The 10,575-nt window shown below is 37.9% G+C and overlaps 1 protein-coding gene across 1 annotated transcript; it reads left to right on the forward strand.

Moving 5' to 3' along the window:
• Window positions 1-200: 200 nt before the first annotated feature.
• Window positions 201-7,878, forward strand: TAC1 (tachykinin precursor 1). Its single transcript, XM_025046940.1, has 6 exons — window positions 201-327; window positions 1,367-1,463; window positions 1,920-1,964; window positions 2,450-2,473; window positions 3,996-4,049; window positions 7,276-7,878. The coding sequence occupies exons 1-6, from the start codon at window positions 205-207 to the stop codon at window positions 7,323-7,325; spliced, it is 393 nt and encodes a 130-aa protein (XP_024902708.1). The 5' UTR covers window positions 201-204; the 3' UTR covers window positions 7,326-7,878.
• Window positions 7,879-10,575: the final 2,697 nt, after the last annotated feature.

The raw sequence follows: 10,575 nt of genomic DNA on the forward strand, positions 1-10,575 counted from the left end.
GAGTTAGAGTCCAGACAGCATGGTTCCCTTTCCTAACGCGTACGGGCAGGACTTTAGTCCTTAGGCTTTTTATCTTGGTTCAATCCGCCCTTAGTTCCGTGGTGGGACTGACAATTCTGCTGCCCAACTCTTGGATAGCCACCCTCAATGTACGTATTCTTCTCTCCTTGATCTCTCCTCCCCACTCTTCCCAGATAATCCAACATGAAAATCCTCGTGGCCTTGGCAGTCGTTTTTCTCTTCTCCACCCAACTGTTTGCAGAAGAAATCAGAACCAGCGATGATCTTAATTATTGGTCCGATTGGTCCGACAACGACCAGATCAAAGTGAGTCCCGGTCCTAAGCTGGCCCTTGTGCTTCTTCCCGAGATCGGGAGCTGTCACTTTCCCCCGCGATAGCACCCTAGTTAGCCTGGCAGACATCGCGACCGCGACCACAGGCGGCAGAGGCGCGCGGGGGCATGAATAGGAATGGCACCCCTGGGTCGCGCACGAGACTTGATGCCCACCACTCAAGTTTCCTCCGAGGGCTGCACGGTCGGGTCTCCAGAATGCCCTCCCTGGTGAACTCGAGGTCCTCACAGAGCTGGAAACCTCACAAGGTTTCATCCCCAGGTGACGGGGATTTGGGGGGACTCCAGTCCAGCTGCAAGGACTTGGCGTGTGGAAACGCTGGGCAGGGAGAGAGGAGGGCGCGCAGCACGCAGGCAAAAGTGAGAACAAGGGGTGAGGTGCTAGGGGTTTAGAGGGACAGAGGTGGGCGGAAAGCTTATTTCCTGCCTTGACATTTATACTACGGACCTGAGGACGTAGCTGCAAGTTTTCCTTGACATGGTTCGCAGGCTATTGGTGCAAGGGAGCGCGCCTCGAGGGAAGAGTGCAAGTCGCGCTGTGCAAGTCGCTTATAAGCGTTGTCATTCTTCCCCAACCCCGACACACACCCGTGTGCATTTAGGGTGGTGAGGCGTCTCCACAGCCAGAGACAAGATCATGACAAAGTCAGGTGGCTGCGCGGCAGATGAGTGAGGGTCCGGAGGCTGCGGAAAAAGAGCGGAAAGCGCCCAGGGCTCAGAGACACCGCGCCTCCGGCTAACTCACAAGGGCTTGGGGGAGGCGGCAGCGCTGGACTTGAATTCTTCTGGGCGGGGTGGAGGCAGGGAGCGACCCGCTGTAGACACCACTCAGCCCCGGCGTGGGGACGGCTAGCCTCCTTTTGCCTCCCTACGGGGTTGGCTTCCCGGTGCTGGCCCCGTGGGCCCCACCGCCCGCGGCCAAGGTTCGCCTGGAACGCACCACTGGAATGATTGGGGTTGCCCGGAGCCTTTCGCTGGTTGCCTATACGCCTGTTTGTGCGTCTGTCCCCCAGGAGGAGCTGTCCCAGCCCTTTGAGCATCTTATGCAGAGAATCGCCCGGAGACCCAAGTCTCAGCAGTTCTTCGGATTAATGGGCAAACGGGATGCTGGTGAGATGGGCAGCCATCCTTCACTCGGTCAATTCGGTCAACCCGCCCGGTCTGCTCGCTCATTCTCAGAGCACCCAGTCTCTCCTGCTCTTTGAGTAGAGACTTCCACCCTAAAAGGGGTGTAAATCCCTGGGCGCGACTCTGGCCCTCACCTCACTGTGTCACACGAACATGCCCCGCGGAGGGAGGGAGGGATCGGTTTCGCATGTCTCACAGTGTTAGACTCAAACCACCAAGAACAGCAACCAACCTTAGTTCCCTTGACTAAATATCCAAACTGACAAAGCAGAAGCCTCCAGGGGTCAGTACTCAGAACGGTCTAAGTGCATGTTAAAGCTGATTACAGATGATGGGGGTTAGAATAGACTTAGCTGCCCCTTGTCTCATGATGGAAAGATTTAGTTTCTTTGAATTCATTGCACCTGTAAATAGTTCATGTCAATTGTCTCTTGTCAGATTCCTCAACTGAAAAACAAGTGGCCCTGTTAAAGGCTCTTTATGGTAAACATTTCTATAAATCTTTATTTTACTATTGTGAATGCATATGTAGGAAAGTGAAAAAAGTCTTTTATGGGCTGAAATACAGATTCTTGATTATCTCTGTTTAATAGAGATGGATTTGCATCTCTCTCTCCTGAGCATCAAATGGGTGGCACTCCTTAAAGATGTCTTATAGAAAAACAGAAGTGGTATAGCCTAATAACTAACAGGCCTCAGGAGTCTTACAGTCTTGGATTTGAATCTGACCAATAGAAAGCATGTAAATTTATTTTTGTTTGTTAAAATACTTTGTTTTTATTATCAATGATTTGGTTAGCATTTATGGTTCTGCTATATTCCTCGGGATAGTACAATATACAGTACATGTATGGGAAATGTTACATATTTTTAAAATCAATTTATTTTACACTTCTCTTTAAAAGACATAATGTCGCATCTTTAAAACATGCTATTACATTTGCTCATTTTATCTATCTTTCTTCTAGGACATGGCCAGATCTCTCATAAAAGTAAGTTCAAAATTATTTTGACATTTATCAAATACAAATGTAAAAGATTGAATTCCACTTTACATAATACCTGATCTTATTTTCTGCAGTAAATTAGGACTTAATATTTTTAATTAAGACAGTGTAAGAAGGAGATTCATATTTACATGTAGAACATGAATGTTTAAAGCTCTGTTGTTTAGACATATCCTACTTACCAAAATGACACATTATGTTAAAAATCCTTTAACTCCCAGCAAAACTGCTGCTGAATTTCTGACCCACAGAAAGTATGAGATAATAAATATTTGTTGTTATTTTAAGCTGCTAAAAAAAAAAATCATTTAACACCTATAAACTGTTCATTTATAAAAGAATTTCAATCTTGGGGTAAAAATCTACCACACATTCTCCCTCACCCACACCCCTGCCCCACAACTATCACTTCCACTGCAAAACAAAAACAAAACAAAAACCAAATATTTATAAGCACCTTCTAACTCATTTGAGTATGCTGGATGCCATAATGACATCGCTTATTACGGTAATTCAGCAGCCAATTAAGAGGCTCCAGTGAATGTCTGAGAGTCCTTATTAAAGGTAAAGATAGAAATGCAGTTTTTTTGATTCCATAATTGAATGGGAAACCTCAATCAAAGCACAGTGAAACATTTCTTAGGGCAGTAAAGATGGCAGAATTGAACACTTAATGGTCATTAGATCCCAGTTTCCTGGTTAATGGATCCAGAATTGACAGGAAGTCCCAGGGGTCCTTCTGAATGTACTGTCTACTTACTTACCCTGACTTAGACTTTGGTTCACTGGGTGGCAGAGTAGGCCACATTACGATAGCAGCCCAATTTTCAGCTAATACAGTGTAAACCAAGAGACATTCTCCCACTAGAGTTAAAATAACCTTTTCCAAAGGCTTTATCTTTGAAGATAAATCATATTTACTTTCTAAGGATTTGACTTTCAAAGGAATTACATATAGCAAAATTCTATGTAATAAAAATAAATGCACTCTATTAATGTCAAAACTAACACTTTTCCAAAATGAATATTATTTAAAATCCAATGAAATAGACATGGTGACCTCTTGAAAGTTCATAATGATCAGGTGTAGGGATCTGACTTAATGAAGGTTCAGTTCATGAGAAATACAGCATACTACTAACATGAGGAAATAAGCTTGGCTATTTCTCTGTCACACAAATGTGAAACCGACTCCCTAAAAATCAAAGTTAGTTTAAATAGCAACAATATTTAAAACTTTATATAAACAGATAAAATATAATATGAATAAGGGGTACTTGCTAATATTTAGATATAGAATTGAGAGAAGTGCTTTCATTGTATTGTTCTAGTGTCAGTTACAAGACTTATTAGAAATCTTCATTTCTTCAGGTTCACCAAACTTGAAATAGATATATATTTATTGTATGGGCATATATTCAGAAGCTTGCTTTTTTTTGTACTAGTTATAACAGTTTATTTCTTCAAAGATATACATATTAAACTACCCCTAAATGTATTTTTCCAGGGTATAAAACAGATTCCTTTGTTGGACTAATGGGCAAAAGAGCTTTAAATTCTGGTATGTATAAAATCGTGACTGAAAATAGTATCTTAAATCTACTTGTATTATTTTCTTTTCTAAAGCATAGTTATCAAAGTATTAAAAAGGAATAATAAATTTAAAATGAGTATAGTAAAAAAATCTAATTGCAATAAATAAATCCAAGAATGGATTTATAGCTGATTAAGCTAATATCACCACAATATTCATCTCTTAAAGTACAAGCCTTACTGGTGTCTGCCCTATTTTTAATCATTAACCTGAATCTTTGGGCTAGTCTAATAGTCTTTATATCTGTTAAATAAGCTACATTTAGCCTTACTGAGCTGAGGGGGTGAGGGGACATGGAAAATAAGACCGATTTTCACTTGATACCAAGGTAATTTGAAAGTCTTAGAAAATGTTACATCTGGCACTCTTTCAACACAAAAATAAACAAAACAAAATAAATTCATTATACAGATTTGCTCTTCAGCTTAAACTCTAAAACATCCTCACAGATGTTTGAAAGTATGAGAGTAATATAGTCCATTCCAATGCCTTCAAAAAGGAACATGATCAAATCATCCTAGAGGATTATAATCAGTCCTGGGTACAAAACCCTCAGAGAGAAGGGATGCCACAATTCTACTCATAACCCATTTCAATTCTGAACAACTCTTTCACTTGATATAAAGGCCACATGTTTCCTTCTCTTTCATTTCTATTTTCTATGTAAATGTCACATTCATATATCTGAAAACTCACTCATCACACTATGTTCAAGGTTAAATAAGCCTTATATTATTAGAGACTGATTTTTTTGTTAAGCACGTTCAGGCCTCATAGTCCTTAGTTTAGGTTCCTTGAGAAAGCTATTCAAATTGTCTTTATTGTACCTTCAGCAAAAATGGAATTAAAATATTAATCATATAATTCATTAAAATGGAATTAGCAATATTCTTATCTGTTTAGAATATTTCAAGTATCTAGGAAATCTGTAACTAAGATGTGCTGGCTTTTCTTAATTATCTGGAAAAGTCATGCAAAAATTATGTATGCTGGTATTTATATTGGTTCTCTACCTTCCAAATTTAGATACTTTGTATTTCTTCAGTAATTTTGAGGCTGCTCAAGTTTAAATTTTAAAGATGTTACCAGTCTGCCTAATAAAAAGCTTAAAGATGATTTATTAAAATGTACTACCACATAACTTTTGCAAATGGAATATAAATTTATACTACACTGGCTTTATTTATATCAGAAGTGTGTGCTAGCCCTTATATAGCTGCGCTTTTCTTGATAATTGTATTAGTCATCAATTCTCCATTTCCAGAATTGATGCAAGTTTCAGAACATGCTTAACTTTACAAATAATATAGATACTATGCAATTTAGAACAAATTAAATGCTATTAAATGATAAGATAAGAATAAATAGGATCACTATAATGAATCAGAATCAATTAATGACTAAATATTTGCTCCTCTATTTTTGTTAAAACATAAAAGGAAAAAATTAGCCAAAACTTGTAATCCATACTCAATCAGAGATCCTTCTATATAATCAGTTGAGACAAAGTTATCATCATCATGTTTGATAGCCATCTGATCTTTACCCTTTTGTGGTCACAGACTCCTTTGACAATCTGAAAAATCAATAAACCCTCTTCCCAGAGAACCCTCCTCAGCTCATCCATACAAAAGTTTGTGTAGGGTTTCAGAGGGTTCAAAGACCCTGTAAGAAACTCTGCTTCCAGTTAAGAGGACTTTATGTTCCAGCTAAATCACTAATCTGTCTTTGGTCGGTTTACATTAGCATTCACCTCACTTCTCTGAGGAAGGAACAGAATCCTGTTCCCTAAAGCTGGTCAGGAACTGCACTTGTGCTAGTTATCCTCCTACTATAAACAAACCAGGGTAAGAAATGAACTGTTTCCTTCTGTCAGAACTGCCCAGTTTGGGGCTCCGACTGTTCTACCCAAGAAGTGCATTCATGACTGACATAAAACATTCAGCTTATTGTTAACCTCACTTAAAGGACAGTCGGTGGCTAAAAATCATCTGCTCAGTGTTGAAGGGAAAATGATGACACTGTAAACTTCACCTAACTTCTCTCTCAACAAAGCCTTCTCACTGAGAAGTGTTTAGAGTAGCACCTATGGTTTCCACATATCTCCCACAGTTCTATTTAAATTTAATACTTAATAGAGGGCAAACTGAATTTTTAAAAGCACAATAGTTTCATTATAATGTAAATCTAAGTGTATAAAGTATTAAAGTGATAAAAAGTATACATAAGTATTTTGATCTCATTAGTCTAATCCTTATCATTTGTGATCATAGACCCCTTTGAAATTGTATATAGTATAAAATAATATAACAATATAATTTCAGCTTTTTTTTTTTTTTTTAGTCAAAATGGTCAAAGTACTCAAATTACTTGCTAGCTACATATTAAGTACCTTTGGAAGTAGTAATTACCTTTCACAAGACATTAGGGTGCCAGGAGGTAAGTTAAATCATGTTGTATTTAGATGGCACAATTGCCCTACCTACAGACAGTGAGGCTGTTTTTAGTCTCAAGGACAATCCATCATTGAGAAGCATCCACAAGACAGGACAAGATCCCTAAACGCTGTTATGTACCCCTATAACAGGAATCAGCAAACTTTTTATATAAAGAGCCACATAGTGAATATTTTAGGCTTTGTGTGAGCCATGCAGTCTCGGTAACAACTATTCAGATCTGCCTTTAATGCTAACCTAGCCATAGACAATACCTAAATCAACGGGTGGAGCCATGTTCTAGTAAAACATTATTTACAAGAAAAAGTGGTGAGCTGGATTTGGCCCATGGCCTGTGGTTTGTTGATTCTGTCCTAGAATAAAAGTAACTCATTTTGCTTTCATCCTACTACTATTCCTGGCTACTTTCAACACTGACCTCTCTATAAATCACCATGGGTGTCTGTCACTGCTTGAGAACATGCTGAGAATCAACATTGCAATATATTGTGGAAATACGCTTTGGGGGTACCGAGTATATGACGATGACCAAAGTTACAGGAATTCTGTGATTAGGTCACTTCCAATCAGGATAAAGACTAAGGCAAGATTGGAAGATATAGAAATAAAACTCTAAGAAATATTTCAGTGGAGGGGAAAAAGTCATTATGAATTTAAAACAAATTACTATGTGCCTTGAACTTTAATTACCTCAGTGAATCCTCTTTAAAAACCCTTACTCTTCTCTTTGTTCTCAGTGGCTTATGACAGAAGTGCAATGCAGAATTATGAAAGAAGACGTAAATAAACTACCTAATGTGTTATTTACCAAGTTTCAATTGTGTCAATGGCCAATAAAAGAGAAAAATGAGAAATGCATTATGAGGAATAACTATCTAATAATAATTGTTGTTTTGAGTTAAAAACTCAAAAAGTATTTTTCATATTGTGCCAATATGTGTTGTAAAAGTGTGTTATAATTCTAATATGATGACTCCCTCAGAAGTAGAAATCAGTAATAGTTTCTTAACAAAGCACAGTGCTCAATGCAATTATAAAAACCTGTCAATGATATGGTCTCTGAAGAAAGAAAGCATTTTTGTTTCTTGGAAGTAGCCACGTCTGCTCCTTCTGAAGGAAAGGAAGCTCACAGACAGAAGCTTGTGCTTCTCCATTTGTTTTCACGGTGGAAATGAACTAAGCTTTGGTATCAAACTGTATTTGTATCCCTGCAGCATGTTTTATGTCTTGTGACTATATAGACATGTTTTTAAAAGTTTTAATGTGATTCTGAGGTCTTCATTTCATTGTAAAATGTGTTGTGATAGTTGACATTTTAAATAAAAGAAAAAATATCTTGAGAATTGGGTCTTATTCTTTCCTTAACATTTATGTCAAATCAGCAACCTTCTTTTAGTGGATGAAATCTGTTCGAAACTGTTTTGGCTGCTAAATAATGAAACATAAAGCTACTCAATTTTACTTTCTTAGGGAAAATGACTAAAATGTAATCTCAGTTTCTCACACACTTTTTTTTTTTTGCTTAGTCACTTGGCATGAGATCATTTACAGAGAAAACAATCACATTTTGGAATCCAAAGAGTTTTAAAGTTCTGTTTATACATGCCTACAATTCCTTTTTGCAATAGGATAATCTATTTTAAAGATGTGTTTCATTGGTTATTTCCTTGTTGGATAAAACATCAGCACACTACCATTTCAGCCCTGCTTGTAGCCCAAGTATAAACGCACATGTGAGTCTCACTAGAATTAAGACAACATACCAAACTCACAAAGGTCATCAAAAGATGATACAGAAAAGATGGGGGGTGAGGTCTGATAATATGACATCACCCCCATAATGAAGATAAGAGCCTCTCTCCATTTCTGAGGAATGCCTGTGAATTTCTAACACCCATCACACTATCCAGCAGAAACACGTGCATCAGGAATAAATACAATCAGAGGGAGGCTCTTGTGTTTTTAAGAGGAAGGATTGATAAAAGTCCTTGGAACTGTTTTCTGATTGCACAGAGAGTGTGAAATACTGACAAGTGGTAAAACAACCCAGGACAAGCATTGTTCAGTGAAATAAAACTCCATGAGTTTAGCCTGGACTGGTGACTCTTGTTGACCAATGTTAAAATGATTTATGGGACAGGAAAGCTAAAGTATATTTTAACCTTGCTATCTTTAAGTGAATAAATTGTTTTTTAAAAAACTCCAACAAGCTCATTTTCTTTATTACACAATACATTTAAATACTACAAATTATAAGCAAAATGGAGGAAATAAGAGTCATCTAGAGCCCCACTCCCCAACAGTATTGTAACAGTAACATTTAAAAATTTTGATCATGTAGTGACATCCTAGCCATCACAACATCATACTGCATATTACTCCTGTGTTTGTGGGGATGCTCATGCAAACAAACCTGTGCTGCCAACAGTATAAAAGTATACAATTAAACAACTATGTTACTAGTTTATGTATTTACTATATTATATTTTTATCCTTATTTTAGAGTGTACTCTTTCTACTATTAAAAAAATGTTTCCTGTAAAACAGTGTTACAGTGAACAGTTTGCTGGGTTAACGCAGGCAGCAGCCTCATACATTTCATGTTTACTGTGTCTCTTGATTGCATCATTTTCTTCTGTGCTTCATTTACTCTCATGCTGTTTTTTACAGCAGCATGCTGTACAGGTTTGTAGCCTAGGAGCAATAGACTATACCAGACAGCCTAGTTGTGTAGTAGGCTATACCATCTAGTGTGTGTAAGTGCACTCAATGCTATTTGCACAATGATAAAATTGCCTAATGACACATTTCTCAGAACATATCCCCATCTTTAAGTGGTACATGTCTGTATGTTTAATCACTCAATGAAGAAAGGAGTATCATCATCGTCATCATTTTACAGATGAGGCTATGAAGTTCAAGGAAATGTTGGGGTCATAGATTATAATATGAGAGGAGTCAAGATTAGAAAAAAATTATTAGAGGGAAATAGAGCAAATTAATATGTAACAATGAGATTGCATATTGCTACAACTGAATATTATGTTGTCATTTAAAATGACATGGTATATTCAGTGACACGGAACAACATGTATGGTATGTTGTTGGGCACAAAGCAATATTTCTGCATTATGTATGCATATATATTTCTGCATAGATGTTATAACAAGAAGGAATAATGTAATGAATAAGAGTGTGAGGTTCAGAGTCAAACTGCTCAGGTTTAAGTACCTGTTTTGTCACTTAGTGGCATGATGATGGTCAAGTCTCTAACTTCTCTCTGCCTTATTTTCCTCATCAGTAAATTCTGACAATGACAGTATTCACTACTATCACACAGTACCATACACAGTGCGTAATATCTACTGTGGAGTTCAGCTGAGGGTTGTGGGACATCATGCCTGGAAAGCTTTGAGCACAATCTCTGGCACATGACAAGTATTCAGTGAATGTTACCTGTTGTTGCCATTGTTAGCTACTCTCCAAAATGCCAGTGAGAAAATCAGCAGTATATTTTAGCCACTACAACGGTTTTTCAATGGACCCACTGAAGAAGCAACAGTGCGGGGGTGGTTTTTAAAATCACTGCCGCACAAATTAAATCTAGGGCTTCATGAGAAACTGGGCAGCACTTCGTGTTGTTTATTTATGTATTAGATAGTCCCCACGGCCCCTTCCCTCTCTGCAACTCTATAAAATCTCTGCAGCAGCATCTCACAGTGCTATACAAAGACTTGCATCAGCAAGACCTCATTTCTGCCCACTTCCCTTAGGCACAGAAACCAGCAACAGAGTGAGTAAGGAAAGGGAGAGAAATTTCAGTGTTAAGTCGGTACTCATGAAATATTTACTATTATTCTCCCTCTGTGGCATATTTCCTTTAACTGAAATACGTTTGCTTCACCTAAAGTCTATCTTCAATATTTTATTCTGTTATGAAACAGCAAACAGACCAATTTATATAATTAAGTTACCTGAATACTTTATTGCTTTGGGTTTTTTGTTTATTCATTTGTTTTTGTTTTGGTCAGGGCCCA

Source organism: Pteropus alecto, unplaced genomic scaffold (genome assembly GCF_000325575.1).
Source record: "Pteropus alecto unplaced genomic scaffold, ASM32557v1 scaffold21, whole genome shotgun sequence".
Taxonomy (NCBI): Eukaryota; Metazoa; Chordata; class Mammalia; order Chiroptera; family Pteropodidae; genus Pteropus; species Pteropus alecto.

Bases quoted from the DNA above. Each gene is read 5' to 3' on its own strand.
- TAC1 (XM_025046940.1), top strand. From the start codon at position 205: ATGAAAATCCTCGTGGCCTTGGCAGTCGTTTTTCTCTTCTCCACCCAA. The intron at 1,464-1,919 runs GTGAGATGGGCA...GTCTCTTGTCAG, and splicing joins AATGGGCAAACGGGATGCTG to ATTCCTCAACTGAAAAACAA. The intron at 1,965-2,449 runs GTAAACATTTCT...TCTTTCTTCTAG, and splicing joins CCTGTTAAAGGCTCTTTATG to GACATGGCCAGATCTCTCAT.